Source organism: Neoarius graeffei, chromosome 10, assembly GCF_027579695.1.
Source record: "Neoarius graeffei isolate fNeoGra1 chromosome 10, fNeoGra1.pri, whole genome shotgun sequence".
Lineage (NCBI taxonomy): Eukaryota > Metazoa > Chordata > Actinopteri > Siluriformes > Ariidae > Neoarius > Neoarius graeffei.
In genome coordinates, this window is record NC_083578.1 from 4,665,748 (window position 1) to 4,684,410 (window position 18,663).

The following is an 18,663-nucleotide window of genomic DNA, read 5'->3' on the forward strand; positions in this document are numbered from 1 at the left end:
GTATTTTTTTAAAGGATTCTTGGCAGAGGTCTGCGCTCTCCGAGTGCTTTTCTAGTTGATTAAGATATGTCATAGTGTAATGTGAAAGCAAATTTATTGGATACATAATCAACACAGAACACTTTCTGCATGCTAATTAATGTTGCAAAGGTGAGAAAGTCCAAAGCTTACATCTCGGGTAATTCTGTGTTAATATTCTTCTCCCATACTGAATGTTTAGGGGAAGTGACTGGATGTACTGTATAACTCAAACTGAAGTAATGTGGTTTCTCTTACAGATGCTTCAATGTCTCATCAGGCCAAACTTCCGATCATTCTTCAGGACCATGACATTCGGAAACTGGACTTGCCTCATGGAATCCCTGGGACTGTGGGTGAACTTGAGTCTATTGTGAGAGAGACATTTGGGCTTGATGGAAGCTTTACTTTGCATTATAAAGATGCTGATTTTGGAGAAGAATAGTTTTCTCTTTCCTCAACAAGTGACATCAAGGACACTGTTAGGATTGCGCTGCGTGCTGTTCAGATGCGTTACAAGGAGTACTCCGAGGACAAAAAGAGAGCAAACCACACGAGTTAAATCAATCTGGTTTATTCTCAGTCGTGCCCTAATGCGCAGCTGCGCGTCGGGGCTTTATATACTCTGCGTAGGGAGTATCAGCAGTGGAAAGTTACGGAATGTGCTTTGCACACTCAGTATCAAGGTCACACAAGAGTTATGCACAGTTCAACAGAATGTTTCACACAAAAACATAGACAAAATCAAGATATGAAATGGGAACAGAACATGAAAAAATGCAAAATGTACAGAGCAGCACGTACTGTATTGTAGCTGGCCTAAAGTAAACCCTAAACTGCTACACTAAACGACAGTCACCCTTGGGCCGCGCATTTACAAGAGTAGGTTTAGGAGTATTCAGGATTATATTCTTACAATCCCCTCTTTAATACTCTGACGCAAGCCCAGAGTATTATTCACACCCCAGTCTTGGCCGACACAGGGACATAACCTGTGTGCGAGATCATCATATTAACCTCAGAGTAGTTAGACGGGGCTATTCGGACCGGAAAAGGATCGCTGCTGTCATGGGGTAACAAAGAACACACATAACAGGGTTTACTCATATTCATTGATGTTTTTACAGTGAAGTTTACATATTTCTAAAACTCGTTATCCCTTGGGTCCCGGTGTATTGCTTGTGCGGGTAACCCTGCCCCAAGCGTTGAGATCAGCACGATGATGAAGAAAGTCATACTGGTCACTGACTTTGTTCTCTAATGCTCACAGGGTGCAGACGGCGAAAAATGTCACAGGCTCCCGTGCTTTTTCAGACTCTTCAGCCCAGAACTTTGCAAGACTCACCAACCATCCCCTCTTTGTAGATCAGCCGAAACTGGATTGCTCCAGATGCTGGAAGGGGATCCCTGAAAAGGCCGTCAGCTATTGTCACAGCAACTTTCTGAAACACAAAAGTCTGTTAAGCATCAACAATATAGATTTCTATTACATTGGAGCCTTCTTTATTCTGCTGGCATGGATCCACTGTGGAAAAAGGTCCGTTAGCACAGCCGTGCGAGTTACAGCAAGTACATCGGTGGGCCCACTGTAGGGTGACTCCTCCATGGGAGCGTTTAGTTTAGCGAATCTCTTTACTAAAACTCTGTCCCCTACCTCAAAGGGGTGAGTGTGTGCCTCTGGAATGGGAGGCTTTTTGGAATTTACTCTCGCCCAATACTCATCCAGCACCCGCATGAGACCCACCGCGTGCTCGCTGAGATGTACTTCAAGATCACCCGTTCCTATAACCTGCATGCCTCTACGCCAAGGGACAGGAAAGGGGCGTCCCATGACGAGCTCGTACGGAGATAAATTGTCGAGAGCGACCTGAGCAGTCATGCGCATATCAGCGAGGACCAACGGTAAAACTTGGACCCAATTTTTCGTGCCTGCGTCTTGCATAGCCTTACGCAACTTACCCTTAACTGTTCTATTCGCGCGCTCCACAATGCCAGAGGACTGTGGATGGTATGGGATATGAAAACGCCAATTGATCTTGAGGTCTTTACATAGCTCCTGCGTTACCTTAGAGGTGAACGGCGTTCCCTTATCAGAGTCAATTCCTACCGGAAGACCGTAACGTGGGATAATTTCCTGTGTAAGTTTGTTCACTGCTGTTCGGGCGTTCTCTTTGCTACACGGGAAAGCCTCAATCCACCGTGAAAATTTGTCAATCATGACCAAAAGGTATTTGAACGGGCCCTGCTTTGGCATGTGAGTGAAGTCGATCTGCCATTCTTGGAAAGGCGTGTCGGGTATGGGAAGGTGCTGATGTACCGCGCCTGGTTTAGATAGATTATTCTGGGCGCACGTTAAACACTTGTCCAGAATGTTGTGTGCGTCTGTGTGCAAATTATTGATGCAAAATGTTCTGTTCATATCCTCCACTACCCCTCTTCGGCCGCGATGAGTGGGACCATGGAACTCGCGGACGAGAAAGGGAGTACAGTGACGAGGTAAACAAAGACGGCCCTGTGCGTCAAGCAAAACGCCACTCTTCTCTGTCGCGCCCTGGGCGTCCCAGAACTGCGTATCTGCCACAGAGGCCGAGGCCTGGATAGAAATGAGATCTATGTCAGGTAAGACAGCGCTAACCATGCGATCAGTAGAAACTAAAGCGCAATTAAAGCCTGGAGGCAGGACACCGGATGCGGCTGCAGCTTTAGCGACTCGATCAGCGAATGAATTGCCCTTTACTTCAAATGAGTCCCCTCTTGTGTGCGCGCGTGTCTTAACAATGGCCAACGTGCACGGAAGGAGACAGGCGGTGATTAAATCAGTAACAAGTGAAGAATGAGAAATGGGCTTACCGTCGGCTGTCGTAAACCCCCGAGACGCCCAAATGCGGCCGAAGTCGTGCGCCACGCCGAAAGCGTAGCGTGAGTCGGTGTAAATAGTAACGTCTGTGTCTTGAGCCAAAATACACGCGCGAGTCAAAGCATAGAGCTCCGCAGCCTGAGCGGAAGAAAAAGGTAAAGAATGAGCTTCAACAATTTCATCAGGGAGGCGACAAACAGAGTAACCACACAGGAACACACCATCCGCAGGGCGGGAACAGGAACCATCTACAAAAAGAGAATCGCCTGTGGAAAGAGGGGTGGAGTGTAAGTCTGGGCGGATGCTAGTCTCAAAAACGATATTAGAAAGACAGTCATGTGAGTCAAACGCAACATCGTCATCCTGTGAGTTAAGAAGACGCTGAAGAGCGTGGGCGACAGAATCAAACGACGAGGAGGGCTTAACAGTGAGATGCTCTGTGGCCAAAAGAATAAACTCATAGCCAGAGCGACGCTGAGCAGACAAATGCTGAGTGCTAAGATTCCGCAGAATGTACACGACGTCATGTGAAGTGTGTAAAATGAGCGGATGCGACAAAACAAGTTTTTCAGCGTCCGTGACCATGAGAGCACACGCAGCAACAGCCCTAAGACAGCCAGGAAGCCCTTGTGCCACAGCGTCAAGAGTTTTAGACAGAAACGCGCAAGGTCGCATGCCCCCCCCCGTGCTCCTGAGCCAGCACCCCAGAGGCGGTCCCCTTCTGATTGCACACATACAGGTGAAACGGCAAACGATAGTTCGGCAGCCCGAGAGCAGGGGCGGAGCACAAAGCTTGCTTCAGAGCCTTGAAGGCCGTTAGCCTGTCTTCAGTCCAGACCAGGGGCTGAGTCAAAGGATCTGAGTGACTTATAGCTGAACGCAAACACTTGTCATAGATTGAACAGTCAGGGATCCATTGACGACAGTAATTGATGAGGCCCAGAAATGCCATGAGAGCGTGCTTGGTTGCAGGCACCTGAGTGTCCATAATGACTTGAACGCGTTCCGGGCTAAGCCTCCTGGAACCCTGAGAGAGGTCATGTCCCAAGTAGCGAACAGTTGTGAGGCAAAACTGCAACCTCGTGCGGGAGACCTTGAAACCCTTCTGCGCCAGGAGTGTGAGGAGAGACAATGTGGCGGCAGCACAAGCGTCTTGATCCTCCGCCGTTACCAGGAGATCATCCGCGTACTGGAGCACCGTGGAGCCCCGGGGAAGACAGAGATCAGCCAGCGCGTCCCGCAATACGGCAGTGAAGACCGCCGGTGAGTCAATGAAACCCTGTGGCAACCGCGTCCACGTGTATTGTCTTCCCCTGTGTGTGAAAGCAAACAGGGGCTGAGTCTCATGGCCCACAGGAACACTGAAAAAGGCAGAGCACAAATCAATCACAGAGAAATAAGCATGGTCACACGGAATAGAAGACATAAGAGAAGGAACGTCAGGGACCACTGGAGCCACGGGAACGATGAGTTCATTTATTTTACGTAGGTCTTGAGTGAGGCGCCATGTGCCATCCGGTTTTGGGACCGGGTTCACTGGGGTGTTATACGGGCTGACACAAGGAACCACGACACCTTGCTGCAAAAGAGATTTTAGAATATTGTCAATACCATTGAGCTTACTAGGAGACAGAGGGTATTGTTTAACATAAACAGGTGTAGAGTGTTTAATAACAGCTTCATACGGAGAGCAGCTCACAGAGCCCACATCGTCCTTATGATCCGCCCACAGGGTGTTAGGAAGAGCAGAGAGAACAGGGGGAGGAGCTTGGGACGTACAAGCAGCGTTCAGAATATTATGTGGCAGCACAGAACTGGATAGAGCAAAAACATCAGGCGGAGAAATACCTAGTTAACTGCTCACGCAGGAGCTGCAAAGCATTCGGTGTGTCCCTCCAAAAAAAATGTCGACACGGTGCGCTGACGCGGACGGCCACCTTCCTGAGCCGGAGCTATTTCTTCCTTTATATTCACAGCGACGTCATTTCTAGGTTGCAACACATCGACTATTTCGAGCAAACGCTCCTCATCATATAATCTGTGTCAACTGATGAGGTGTTCAAGTGTGCGAGCTGATCTGAACAGAGCTGCCAGACATACACATACAGAGGGCTTCCAAACCCATACTGCACACCACACATTTCACTTACTTCAATAGTTAGTCCATCTGGAGTGGATGTGAGATTTACTTCTAATTTGCACATTAAATCATGTGCTAACAAATTTACTGGACATGTATATGAGATGAGGAATGAGTGGGACGTAACTATTCCTCCCTCGCTTTTACATGGGAGGTTGACTGAGAAAGTTTTGGTTTTGGAATAGCCTTTAAAACAGGTCTCGGGGTGTAAACACCCTTTGATTTATCCCATACCTTCTTCATGTCAAACCATTGCTTTCGTAAATCATACGGTGCGCTGAAGCAAGGAAGCCTGGATTAAACGTCCCATCACGGGAATACTATGGAATCTGAGGATTTGCCTCCGTCCACCCAGCCAAATTGTCCAGCCACGGCGTAACGTAATAGCCTAAACCACACTTATTCATCCATTCCGCCGGGGTGTCTGTGACCTCAGGTTTAGGATACGAGCCCCCCATCATACAGTAAAGCAAACGGATCTGAACAGAAACAAACAGCAGATATTTATCTAAATTTCTATAGCGCGCTCTTCCTGGACTCGAACCAGGGAAAACCAAGCCCTCCTTAGGGCGCTACACAAATTTCTATAGCACGCTCTTCCTGGACTCGAACCAGGGAAAACAAAGCCCTCCTTAGGGCACTACGGAACTACTTCCAATCAGGTAGTCAATCAAACATGTCTTACCTGATTGAGAGTATCACGTCGGGGTCACCAAATTGTTAGGATTGCGCTGCGTGCTGTTCAGATGCGTTACAAGGAGTACTCCGAGGACAAAAAGAGAGCAAACCACACGAGTTAAATCAATCTGGTTTATTCTCAGTCGTGCCCTAATGCGCAGCTGCGCGTCGGGGCTTTATATACTCTGCGTAGGGAGTATCAGCAGTGGAAAGTTACGGAATGTGCTTTGCACACTCAGTATCAAGGTCACACAAGAGTTATGCACAGTTCAACAGAATGTTTCACACAAAAACATAGACAAAATCAAGATATGAAACGGGAACAGAACATGAAAAAATGCAAAATGTACAGAGCAGCACGTACTGTATTGTAGCTGGCCTAAAGTAAACCCTAAACTGCTACACTAAACGACAGTCACCCTTGGGCCGCGCATTTACAAGAGTAGGTTTAGGAGTATTCAGGATTATATTCTTACAGACACAATTAAGGTGATTCACATTGTTGAACCTCCCACAATTACTCTGAACTTAACTGATCTGGATAGTTCCATTGAAAGTACATCAGAGACCTCCATCCATAGCGCATCAGCCTTGGCCCATACTTCAGTGACCTCCATCCATCCTTCCATCAGCAGTTGCTCCTCTGGATTGCAGGACACACTCAGTGCGTTTGCACATAGAGAAAATCGAATTTCTGCCGTAGCTCGACTGAAATCGAAGTTCTAAATGCCATGGAAACACCTTAGCTCGGCTGAAATCGAACCGAACTGGATTTCTTGTAATCGAGCTACGCGACCTAGATTATGCAATTGTAGCCGAGCTACTTAGTTCATGTAAACCCTATCGAGCTACGTAGTCGAGCTACTTACTTCAGCACTGCCCCTTCCAGAAGTGACAAGTGACGAGACCACAAGCGGGAAACACAACAGCCTCGGTCAGCATGACAACAGTAGTAGTAGCGAGCAGCAGAAGAGGTCAGGAGGAACAAGGAGAATGAACGAACGAAGAAGAGAAAATGGCGAGCAGAAACGTGCACTTCTGGAGCATATATACTCTTGAATAGCTCTTCTTCATGACAACAACCGGAAGTGTACCAACACGATGGGGCGTGTAGCGCCACCTGTGGCTCGGGTGCACAATGTACCTCACACAATAGCTCGATTTCCTTGTGTGCATGTAGGATTGGATTTCTCTGGCACCCCTGCTGGGACCCTTAGCTTGATTACCGACAGTAGCTCGATTTGGATGTGCATGTAAACGCACTGACTGATTCTTTCATCACCTGAACATGTTACCCAGCGTTCCCAGCATTGGCCTACTGAATTTCCAGTACCTCACTTTGCTTATGACACAGAGCTTGTGCTTGCCTCGGGAGACAAAGCTTTCAAGAAGGATGGAATTCAACTCAACTTTACCACAATCCTTCTTGACATTCTTGAGAAACTGGCTGAAAGCATTTTTCAGTATGTTGCCTACCCAACTTGTGCTCAGTTGTCCGATGTTGCTGAGGCACTGATTCAGAAGCATCCTTGCCTTAAAGAACCTGGATCATATAATGGATGCTATGGATGGCAACAAAGACTAAAATATAAAATGGAGAACTATAGATCTAAATTGAGAGGGCTTGGATGCCCTGAGCTTGATGTGAACTCTCTCAAAAAGAAGCGAGCACATGAGAAAGCACCCACAAAGAATATTAAAAAGCCAAGAAAGGCAGAGGTGAACTATTTACCCCCCTCACCCACAAGGAGAAACAGAAAGAAGATTGGAACAAGAAAGAGTGGAGCTCCTTAATGAAGTTAAGAAGAGGAACAACTGTCAGATTATCAATGGTAAAATGGCAAAGACATTCTCCCTTCGCAGACAGGAAGTTGTCAATCAAGCACCACCAGTCAGTGACCTAAAAGACGGATGGCCTGCTCTTTTTAATGCAGCTCAGGTAAATATTTTTTTCATAAAGTAGTTCACAGTATGTGCTATGTTAATTGTTTCAGTTGTTTACAGTCAGTTGTTAACTTTAACAAATTGTGCCTTTTTTATTTGTGTCTTATTTTTGTACAGATAAATGAAGAATTCTGAAGGATCACCACTGTTCACCTGGAGACAACATTCATGGCAAAACTGGACCAGTACACCCCGAAAATAATGTCCTTGGTGTTCTCAAGAGGAGGAGCTGCAAAAGTGAAGATTCAGCACATAAGAAACATGCTGCTAGAGGTATGAGTAAATATAACGTAGTTCATTTAAAAAAGGAAAATACACTTTTTTTTCTAGTACGTGATATTGGGTTGGTTTCTAGCTGTACTGTTCAGTGTCACCAGAGAAAATTTGACAGGTGGCCAGAAATACATACAGTTTCAAATGCACACTAAGGGGAGTATCTCACTGGGCTGCGACAGCCTGTGACTAGTTGGAGACACAACAATTGTGATAAAATATGCGAATTAGTGACAATTTTCACTTGGAATCACACTGAATTGATATTCGCATATTTTACCGCAATTGTTGTGTCTCCAACTAGTCGCAGGCTGTCACAGCCCAGCTTTCCCTCGGCAGGCAGGGAAGTAGAGGAAGCCTCATGGAAACTGATTTGAGAAGGGTTCACGACGGCTTTGTGATACCAGTGACGCATTTGTGGCTATTTTGAGAGAAATTTTGTCGCATTAATTTCTTGAACATGTTCAAAATTTCAGCAACGAAGGAGCAACACTTTGCAACTCATGTGAGGAAATTGAGAAGCCCCGCGAATGTTTCAAGACACTTTTGAAACTCTCTCGCGAATGATGTTCGCAATTTGTCGCAAGCTGTCGCAACCCAGTGAGATACTGGCTTAACAATGCTCACTGACTGCCTGATGTGTTAAAAGGCAACAGTTTACAACACTAAATGGATAAAATATCATATGATGTTTGCAGCTCAGTTGATGCCCAAGTTGCTCAGAAAAAATCAATTAAAACCAAAACTATTAATACTGAAGCAAAAAACAAATTGTGAGATGGTACAAGATAGGCAGTAAATGTAATTACAGTTAAATTTAAAAGCCTTCTTAAAATCAATGTACTACTTGCATTTTTTAAAACCTTGAGTTTAAATGCACAGCTGAAATTGAAAATTCTGACAATCAAGTTATAACTGCTTTCTTTACAACAATCAATTTATAATTTGATTTTAATTAAACACAGAGATTGGTAATTGATGAAGTCTGGGTCTGAACATCATCCTTCAGTCTTTTTCCCCAGAGATGTCATTATTAAAACACCCATCCTCAAAGGGGAGCAGGTTCACTTTTTTTCATATTCACAGGAGTCTGTTGAAAGAAAGAGAGCGGTTGCTATCCGTGGCTTGATGGTGTATCTCAGAGAAAAGGAGGAGGATCTCCTCAAAGAGCATTTGGTAGGTAAATCGGACACTTACGTTCACAAACACTGTGCTTTGTGTTACTCTTGTTCTTAAATATGTTTTAAAACATTGGTATTGATTCTGACCTACTGATGCCAGGATGGTGGAGAGATTGACAATGAGGTGATGAGGATTGTTGTATCCAGAGGTGCCACAATGTCTGATCCAGCCAGTGCAAAGATCGTGATGGAGGGAGTAGAAGTCCTGGAAGACCTGGATGGACCCAGAGCCTGTGCTTTGCTAATGGGGCTGATATATGCACTCAACCTCAGCTATCCAAAAGAATTGAAAAACACTTTTGAGGTGTTTCAGAAGGTATTTCTTGAGCTGGATGGTCTGAAAGCCATTCCGAAGGTAATGTCTCTAAAAAACAATCTGCTGTGCTAAAACTGTGAAGAATTTGGCTGTTCATAAGTTCAACAGGATATGTTGTTGTGCTGTTCACAAAATGTTGTTCTGCAACATACAGCACGTCTACTGTTGACAGTTGATAGTTAATTAGGTGCACTTAGCTAAAATGAATGCAGTTTAATACAACAGCATTGCAATAAATCATATCGGCATGAATGTCACACTGGTCACTGTTCTTAAAGCAGATACGCAGAGCCATGGCCTCACTTTTCGTTTAGAAATGCCTGAGACCTCAAGAATGGCACAGGAATAGTTTTAAGCGTTAACAATAAATCTAATATAGTCATTTTTACGATTAACCTTCATCCTGCCAAGTGGGGTCCATCTGGACCCCGCACCTATATGTTTGTTTGCCATTTTAAAAATATGTGACATACTGCCTCACCGTTTTATGAATTTGTCGGAATTTATGTCTTAATTAAAACACTAAAGCACCGGAAGATCAGCTTTTTGCATTGTGAAGGTATAATTCATTTGTTACTGGGGTCCAACCGGACCCCAGAGTAAAGTTTATCTGTCTTTCATTTTATAATTGAATAGCACACTGAAAGTTAACTTCTTTTATTTCTTTTATGTTCCATAATGAAACTACCAAGGCATTCCTTCATGGGGTCCGTGTGGACCCCACTGCTGCAATAAGCACAGGCTGCAAAACAAAAGCCCTAAATTATTTTACAATTACTTTTTTGTTTTAAATTCTGTAAGAAAAGACCTAAGTTGTAATCCAGAATGTTTTACAGCTGCATGAGCTGCAAAAATCATGTATAAAATGCCAATTTTTTTTGTGGTGCTATAATTTGCTGCATGTATGCTAGTTATTGCAATATTATTGCAATGTTATTGCATTTATAATACATCATTGATATTCAGCCATAGTGGATTTTGTTCTTCAATAAAGTTATGTCTGTTTGCTGCATTGAATTGGTTCTTACTGCATTGATTTCAAGGTATTCCCTCCTGGGGTCCATACAGACCCCGCCTGGTAGTTTGTGTATGTAAAATTGGCTGGTAGGATGAAGGTTAAGTGTGTTCTTTATGCCTTGGGCCCTTTAGTGTATTGCTGTTCTTAATACAAGATGTTCTGAACAAAACTTATCTGGTGATTTTGTCTTTATAAGCTTTAATTTTAAAGAAAAGTACTGGGGTCCAAACGGACCCCACATGGTAAGATTAAGGTGTAAAATAGCATGGTAGGATGAGAGTTAAAGTGATTCATATAAGTAGCGGTCTGAGTGAATGACCTTGAGATCCGTAATGTCACAGCAGGAAGTCTATCGGTCTCATCGCCATTTCTGCTATACTAAAACACAGAGCTGACTGCAACTCCGATCCTCCATTTTGAGCTAATTTATCGCCATGCCACGTAGATGTGTTGCTGGCCAGTGCAGCAACATGACAGAAGGTGGATTTATGTTGCATTCATGGCCCAAGAATGTTCAAACTGCAAAGATTTGGACACGTTTTGTGAGAAATTCATGGTCACATTGGGCACCTATGAAGTGGTCTCTCCTCTGCTCTGCACATTTTACTGAGGACTTGTACGAGACCTCTGATCTGTTGAGGAGCAGGCCTAGAAATTCATATATTTTTTCACCAGCCAGACGGACTAGTTACCTTCCAAAGTAACTCGCCAAACAGAAAATCAACTAGCCAAAATTTGTTCATGTATGAATTTTACTTCTGCCTAAATAACACAAAAGAGAGTAGTTACCATTGTTCATGACTAATGTACATTTATTTCAAGACCTGAGTATTTTGATACTGTTGTTAAATACATAAATGAGAACAACACAGAGCACCATAATATAATATCAACAAATAATAATATATTGGAAAACTTGGCAACTTGGTGTATGAGTATTGAAAACAAATATACTTACTATCATGACTATAGCACCCAAAATATATCCAACATGCTTTCTGTATTTCACCATTTATGAGAGAGAAAGCATTTGGAGCTTCATATTGACAAGGAATCAACTTGAAAAAAAATTAATTATTCCATAAAAATCGTATCGCAGCCAAAGCCTACCCTGCTCCCACGTTTGCTTATAAGTCCTTTGTCGTTTCTCCTTCTCATATGCTTTATCGGCGGCCTTTTTCTCCTCTTCAGACCGAGGTCGCTTTGTCCCTGTCTCTGGCGGTTTCTGTACACCTTTCAGAAAATTCCACATCGCAACGTAGCTTTGGCAGATGTAGATGTAAACAACAACAAAAACACGTGTTTAAATGGGCGATAATGTGGCCACATCTATTGAATTTGATAACGTGATTACCGCGATATTCAACGAGATGCGTTAAATGCATGCATAGTAGTGAAAAAAACAACAGCCTGACTCGTACACGATATGATTCGGAATTCTTCGGTATTTTCCGTCCTGCCGATAAACACATTGATTAGCACAGACACGGCACACGCTTAATATGTGGCGGCTTTAGTTGACGGTGTGTCTGAATCTTCGCTTCATATATATTTTTTATTTTCAACTAGCCAGCCGGGCTGGCTAGTGACAGGAATTACCCGCCAAATGACAAATTAAGTCACCTCGGGCGACCGGACCACCGTGAATTTCGAGCTGTGAGGAGTGTTGGCTATAAGCCCGTATTGAAAGAGGGAGCAGTACCAACAATGAAAGGAGAATAAAACTATAATAAAAGTAAAGTCAGACCAGTTCTCCCGGAGTGAGCCGAGGGTTGTTGCTAAAGCCCGGGATGGAATGGGACATATTGCTTGGACAGTGACCTCCCCGCGGTTGTTGCTAAAACTGGTGATGTCCCGTCCCAGGTTTTAGTAATTGCCTGAACTGAGCAGTAATGGTGGAGTACTCAGTATGGAGAAAATGGAGAATGAGTGGAGCAGCCGTCTGATTTCTCCGCTGGATATGCTCACCTCAGCAGCAATATCTCGCCCTTACAGTACGTGGAAGAAGCAAATGAACGGCAAACTGAATGAACAACTGAAAGTCAGATTGTTTCAAAACAATCGGCCACAAGATCGGCCTTCAAGAAGCGAGAACACAGACGGGTAAGCTCCGACTCTCATTTGGATAAAAAAAACAACACTCGTTGTTTACCTGCATTTAGATTAATATGTGTGACTTGTATTGTGTGTTTAAGTTAGCGGTATAAGATTATTTAATTTGCTTCAGAATGTGATTGTCTCAGTTCATCTGATTATTTAATGAGTCTTTTACGTTTTATCAGTGAAAATGCATGCATGTACATGTATGTTGCATAAGTTATAACACCCATCCTGTTTTAATGAGAGTCAACCCACAATCAGTGAAGTCAAATCAGTCTTAGTTGAGCGAGTCGGTAACGCTATTTCTTACTTTCACCATAAATTTTTATTTATATGACTTTGGTCTATAGCTGTAAAAGGCCTCAGCCTTAAAACCGGTTACTGCAGTGACGTTACGCACTCAGGGCTGGCTGGCTCAGCGGGGCAGCTTGAACGCTGACTTTGCGGTCGATTTTAACTCTCAAAAATCTATATTTTTATTCCCATTTATGCAGCATACAAGAGTCAAGGATGGAGATACTATCCACTCAGAAATGTATTTAAAAATAAAGGTTCTGCGTATTTCCTTTAAGACAGTTTTACAGGTTTGTTATTTTAACTTTATGGTCATCTGTAATTTGATGTTGAACTGTATTGTGTGCTCCTGAGGTGTGACTGATATTTAATCTGCTCTCACTGAAATCCATGTAAGTGGGGTGGACTGAACAAGCAGATCAGTATAACGGTTTTCAAAACCATTTTGATGATAAAACTGGAATTGCATGTAATTTATCCTGACTGAAGAGCAATAAGTTACACTCACTAAAAAAATACACTGGCTTAACTTAAAAAAATTAAGGTAACAATTTGCATGGACATTTGCTAAACCCTCTGTACCATCAAAAGCACCAACAATGGGCACGCAAATATCAGAACTGAACCTTGGAGCAATGGAAGAAGATCACCTGGTCAGATCATCATGTTATTATATCTTAACATCATGCTAAAATGATGGACAGCTCATTTAAAACCAATGGGACTGATTTCAGCTTTTCAGCTGTCTAAAGCGCATCATTTTACAGCATCATCATTTTCATGCTCCACTGGGATTTAATCAGAGTTTCCTGCCCTGTTCCATCTTCTTCAAACCAACATTATATTATTACGCCTCTTATTCAACAGGACATCACTATAATATATTGAAAGAATAAGTGTTTCTTTATTCTTTAGACTTTCATGGCAGGCTTTTCAACATATTTTTTTCCAAGAAACTGATGATGTAATAATATCCCTGCCCTGTGATTGGCTCACATTTGGAAACGGTTTCAGTGAAGTAGGAACTTCTCCAAAGTGGGGCTTTTTTTGGCATAAAGTCTGCTGTCTCTCTCAGAAAAAAAAAAAAAAGAGTGCTTAACTGTACCGTTCTTTATTGCTGGAGGGGTACCTTTTGTACCTTTATTATGTATCTTTCAAATGGAAATGTAGAAATAGCATACTTTAATGGAAGGTACATAATTAGACTGGAATTATCTTTAAAGCTGTAAAGGCACAACATTTGCACCTTTCAGTGCATATAAATAATGTTAAATTGGATTTAATGTGTACAATTGCTGGAAATTTTAAATATTAATAAAAAAACTACATACACCAACAAATAGCCACAGTGTCATTGTACACATTTAAATACAATAAATATTGCCCTATGTGATTCTCTCTCTCATTATCTGTAGCCGCTTTATCCTGTTCTACAGGGTCGCAGGCAAGCTGGAGCCTATCCCAGCTGACTACGGGCGAAAGGCGGGGTTCACCCTGGACAAGTCGCCAGGTCATCACAGGGCTGACACATAGACACAGACAACCATTCACACTCACATTCACACCTACGCTCAATTTAGAGTCACCAGTTAACCTAACCTGCATGTCTTTGGACTGTGGGGGAAACCGGAACACCCGGAGGAAACCCACGGGGAGAACATGCAAACTCCCCACAGAAAGGCCCTTGCCGGCCACAGGGCTCGAACCCGGACCTTCTTGCTGTGAGGCGACAGCGCTAACCACTACACCACCGTGCCGCCCCCTATGTGATGCCTCTCTCCTTAATATTTATGGAGAAAATAGCAAACCAATCAGCCATCTGTCAACTTGATGCAACCTTTACATGAGCTAAAGGAGTCAGAGGTTCAGTTCCTCCATGTTTTGTGATTCCCTCTTTCTTCATCTGACCTCATGCATACATATGAACACATACAGCACAAACACAGTGACGTCTAGTGGAGATACTGAGGCATCAGTGTTCATTTCAAATACATAATAGTACAGTACAGAGTTCATACAGTTTGAAAAACAGCCTTTCAGTCCAATTCAAGGTTACAGATATGTTCTTTATTTATCTTTTAGAGAGGCCGTGAACATAAGAGAAAGGAACAGAGCTGACAAAGTGTGACCTTTGAAAGTGTTGGTGGATTTGATTGTGGGGAAAGTCCTGAAATATTCAGACTGTGTATTATTTTGTTTTACCGGTTGAGTTGTTGTGAGCATTCTGTAAAGTGCCTGTTGGAGAAATAAAGCAAGACCCAAAGCTAAATCAAAATCTGCTGGTCTCCTGAGTCCTCCTTCCCATCCACCTGCACACATACCAGGTTCGACAGTCTTTATATACAGGAAATTATTGCATAAAATATCTCTTCCTTATCTGACAAAGTTCGTAAATAAAGAGCTACATATCACTAAACCAAGCACTCCCAATCTTTTTGCAGTCAGAGACAACTTTAACTGTAGAATAAACTTCACAGATCCCCACCAAACATATCATTATTGGAATGTGAACAATAATCTCATCTCATCTCATTATCTCTAGCCGCTTTATCCTGTTCTACAGGGTTGCAGACAAGCTGGAGCCTATCCCAGCTGACTACAGGCGAAAGGCGGGGTACACCCTGGACAAGTCGCCAGGTCAGTGAACAATAATATTTTGGATATTTATTTTTTCAGTATCATAAACCCTGGTTGTGCAGTGGTTAGCACTGTTGCCTAACAGCAAGAAGGTTCTGGGTTCGACCTTGTGGCCAGCTGGGGTCTTTCTGTGTGGCGTTTCCTCCAGGTTTTCTGATTTCCTCCCACAGTCCAAAGACATGCAGATTAGATCAACTGGCTCCTCTAAATTTCCCATTGGTGTGAATGTGAGTGTGATGGCTGTTCATCTCTGTGTTAGTCCTGCGATAGACTGGTGAGCTGCCCAGGTTAAACTCCGACTCTCACCTGAAATCATCTGGGATTGGCTTCAGGAACCCCCTCAACCCTGATAGATAAACAATATACATAATGGATGGATAGTTTAATTATTACTGATTATGCTTCACAGACCCCCAGGGTGTCCTCAGATAACATTTTGAGAAGCATTGCATTAAACCATAAAGCCCCTGAGCATTTTATTAAAATTATTTGATGGTATAATATACACTCAGACTATCAGACCTCTGGTTTGAACCTAAGCTTGGTTTATTGTTTGTGTGGAATTTTGCATGTTCTCCCTGAGTTCCAGAGATTCCCCCAGGATTTCTTTTATCTTTTTTTCATGTTATTGCAATGGGGTAAATCACAACCCACAATTATCCATGTTATTATATTTTATGTTGTGGTGATGATGATGATGATGATGATTAGCCTGTTTGACTGGTCACTTGAACCGAAATGTGTTCAAATAAAACCTCAATCACTATTGAGGATGAAAAGGAAAAAGAGAAGACAATTTTACCAGAAGCAGCTTTAACAGAAATGTACAAATCAAAGTGAGTGAGCTAGCCAGTTAGCCGACATGCTATAAAATGAGTGAAGCTTCTTCAGGAGTGATTTCCACTACAGGAGCAAAACTGAACAGAACATTTGTTCACATTGTGTCTGAAATGTGAGTTACTCCGACACTATACAGTTACTTTGTCAGATACGATATTCATTTCTTCTTTACAGTCTTGTTGTAAAAAGGAAATTTGGCGGTTGGGATTAGCTACAGCACTCGGCCTGCAGTTTTGTGTCTACAGCTGAATCACAGCCATGTGGATATTTAGTATCACCACGCTCCTGTGAGTTCGTTATTGCTTCATTATCGCCCGTTTGAATGGATCCCAAACGAGTGGCCGCTATTTTCCTGGCACTATAAATAAAAAACCAAACTGATTCAAAGCTATGTCCATGTTAGATGTTTTTATAGACTCAAACTAAAGCAACAAATTTCATTAAATTCAGAAAAGTATGATTTCAGGAGCCATAAAAACAAAGACAGTTTTTTTTTTTCTCCTAAAAATCAGAGGACTCTTGATTCTGCAGCTTTCGGTCTTCTTTCTTCTTCGCTCATCTCCTCCTCAGGACAATCATCAGAAAGAGACACGGCCAGATGAGGTGTCATGAACAAACGAATATTACTGTTCTTGATTATTTATTTTTTCAGACTTATTAGATCATAGATTTGATTATTCACTACTCAGTATCATGATAACTTTCATATTTCTTGATAAAACTGTTAACTTATCTGACTGAGCCCGAGTCAGAAGTCAGTGATAAGTGTACGATCTGTCTGAAAACCACTGAAACTAAACACTATACCTCGGTACAATTAAAATAAAATCCATCCACTGTTCAGTAAATATCTGCTAGCTCATGAGCTGTTAATTAGCAGCAAAAGCTAGCTACATAAATGGAGGTTACCTTCGCAACAGACCAATTTCCATATTATATCTGTTGGAGTGACAACTGGTTCTGCCACGTTTGCCAAAATTTCCAGAACTCCAGTCTGGCACACTGAATTATGGGATTGTCTTCTGACTGGGACAGTCCTTTTCTCAGGAGCGCACAGATGCTGCCCCAAGAATGCTGCCTACACAGGATGCCGTCTTCCGACTGGAACGCACCAGTCTACCTGCACCAGCTGTTTGCCGGGAGATCTACCTGCACCAGCGGACCTGGTGCAGGTAGATTTCCCGGCAAACAGCTTTATTGTGCCAATAAGAACTGGTGACATGGGTCCGAAGAAGAATCCGACGGCAGAGGAAGTCGACGATATTAAAAAAATCACTAGACTTCATAACGGAGGAAGTGTCTGCTGTTCGGCTGCAGCAAAAGAGTATACTGAATCTGGTGGAAGAAGTGAAAGCTCTGCAGCTGCTGAATGCTGAAAAAGAAAAGCGCATCAACTACCTGGAAAGCAGAGTGGCGGACCTGGAGCAGTATACGTGGGTCAATGATGTGATCATCACCGGTCTCAAAATAAAGCCCCGGTCATACGCTCGAGCAGTGACCAAGAGCAACGGGGGAGAGCCCGGTGAGCTGCATGCTGACTCCGCAGAGCAACAGGTGACTGACTTCCTACAGTCCAAAGGAATCAAGTTGGACTGTAATTACATCGAGGCATGCCACCCTCTGCACAGGAGGAACGCCAGCGACAGACCAGCCGCAATACTGCGATTCACAAACAGGAAACACAAGAGCGCACTTCTGAAACAAGGAAGAAAGCTAAAGGGAACAGATGTCTTCATAAATGAGCACCTAGCCAAACACAATGCTGATATAGCCAGAAAAGCGCGTCAGCTCAAGAAACAGAGGAAAATACAAAACACCTGGACTTCAAACTGTAAAATATTCATAAAACTAAACGGGAGCCCTGAGGAAGCCAAGGTGATCTGCATCAGGAATATTGCTGAACTGGACAAACTCCAATGACTGTCGTGAACTGGACTACAGCTACTGGAACAATGATCATCATGATCTGGACTGGTCTGGGTGAACTGCACTGGACTCTGGGTAACAACAAAATACAACCATGACAAACAACGACAGAACTCACTCTACATCTGGGGAATATAGGCACATAATACAGAGGATAAGTAAATATCAACAACTGGATCTGGAAGGATGTGAACACTCTGATTACAATATGATGGATTTGGAACAGGATATAGATCCAGACAGCAATTTTTTATCTGCCGTAAAAAACAATTGCTGCTACTACACAGATGATCGATACAACCAGAACATTAATCCTGAGGGCAAATTATCAATCATTCATTTCAACAGTAGAAGCTTATATGCAAATTTCAATAACATTAAGAATTATTTACATACATTTTATAAGCCATTCAATATAATAGCAATATCTGAAACATGGAC

At 43.0% G+C, this 18,663-nt stretch overlaps 1 protein-coding gene across 1 annotated transcript; it reads right to left on the bottom strand.

The window, feature by feature from the left end:
• Positions 1-576: 576 nt before the first annotated feature.
• Positions 577-4,711, bottom strand: LOC132892758 (protein NYNRIN-like). The gene is made up of 2 exons (XM_060931122.1): positions 3,852-4,711; positions 577-3,013 (listed from the first exon to the last, which is right to left on the bottom strand). The coding sequence occupies exons 1-2, from the start codon at positions 4,299-4,301 to the stop codon at positions 1,505-1,507; spliced, it is 1,959 nt and encodes a 652-aa protein (XP_060787105.1). The 5' UTR covers positions 4,302-4,711; the 3' UTR covers positions 577-1,504.
• Between the last annotated feature and the right edge of the window lie 13,952 nt (positions 4,712-18,663).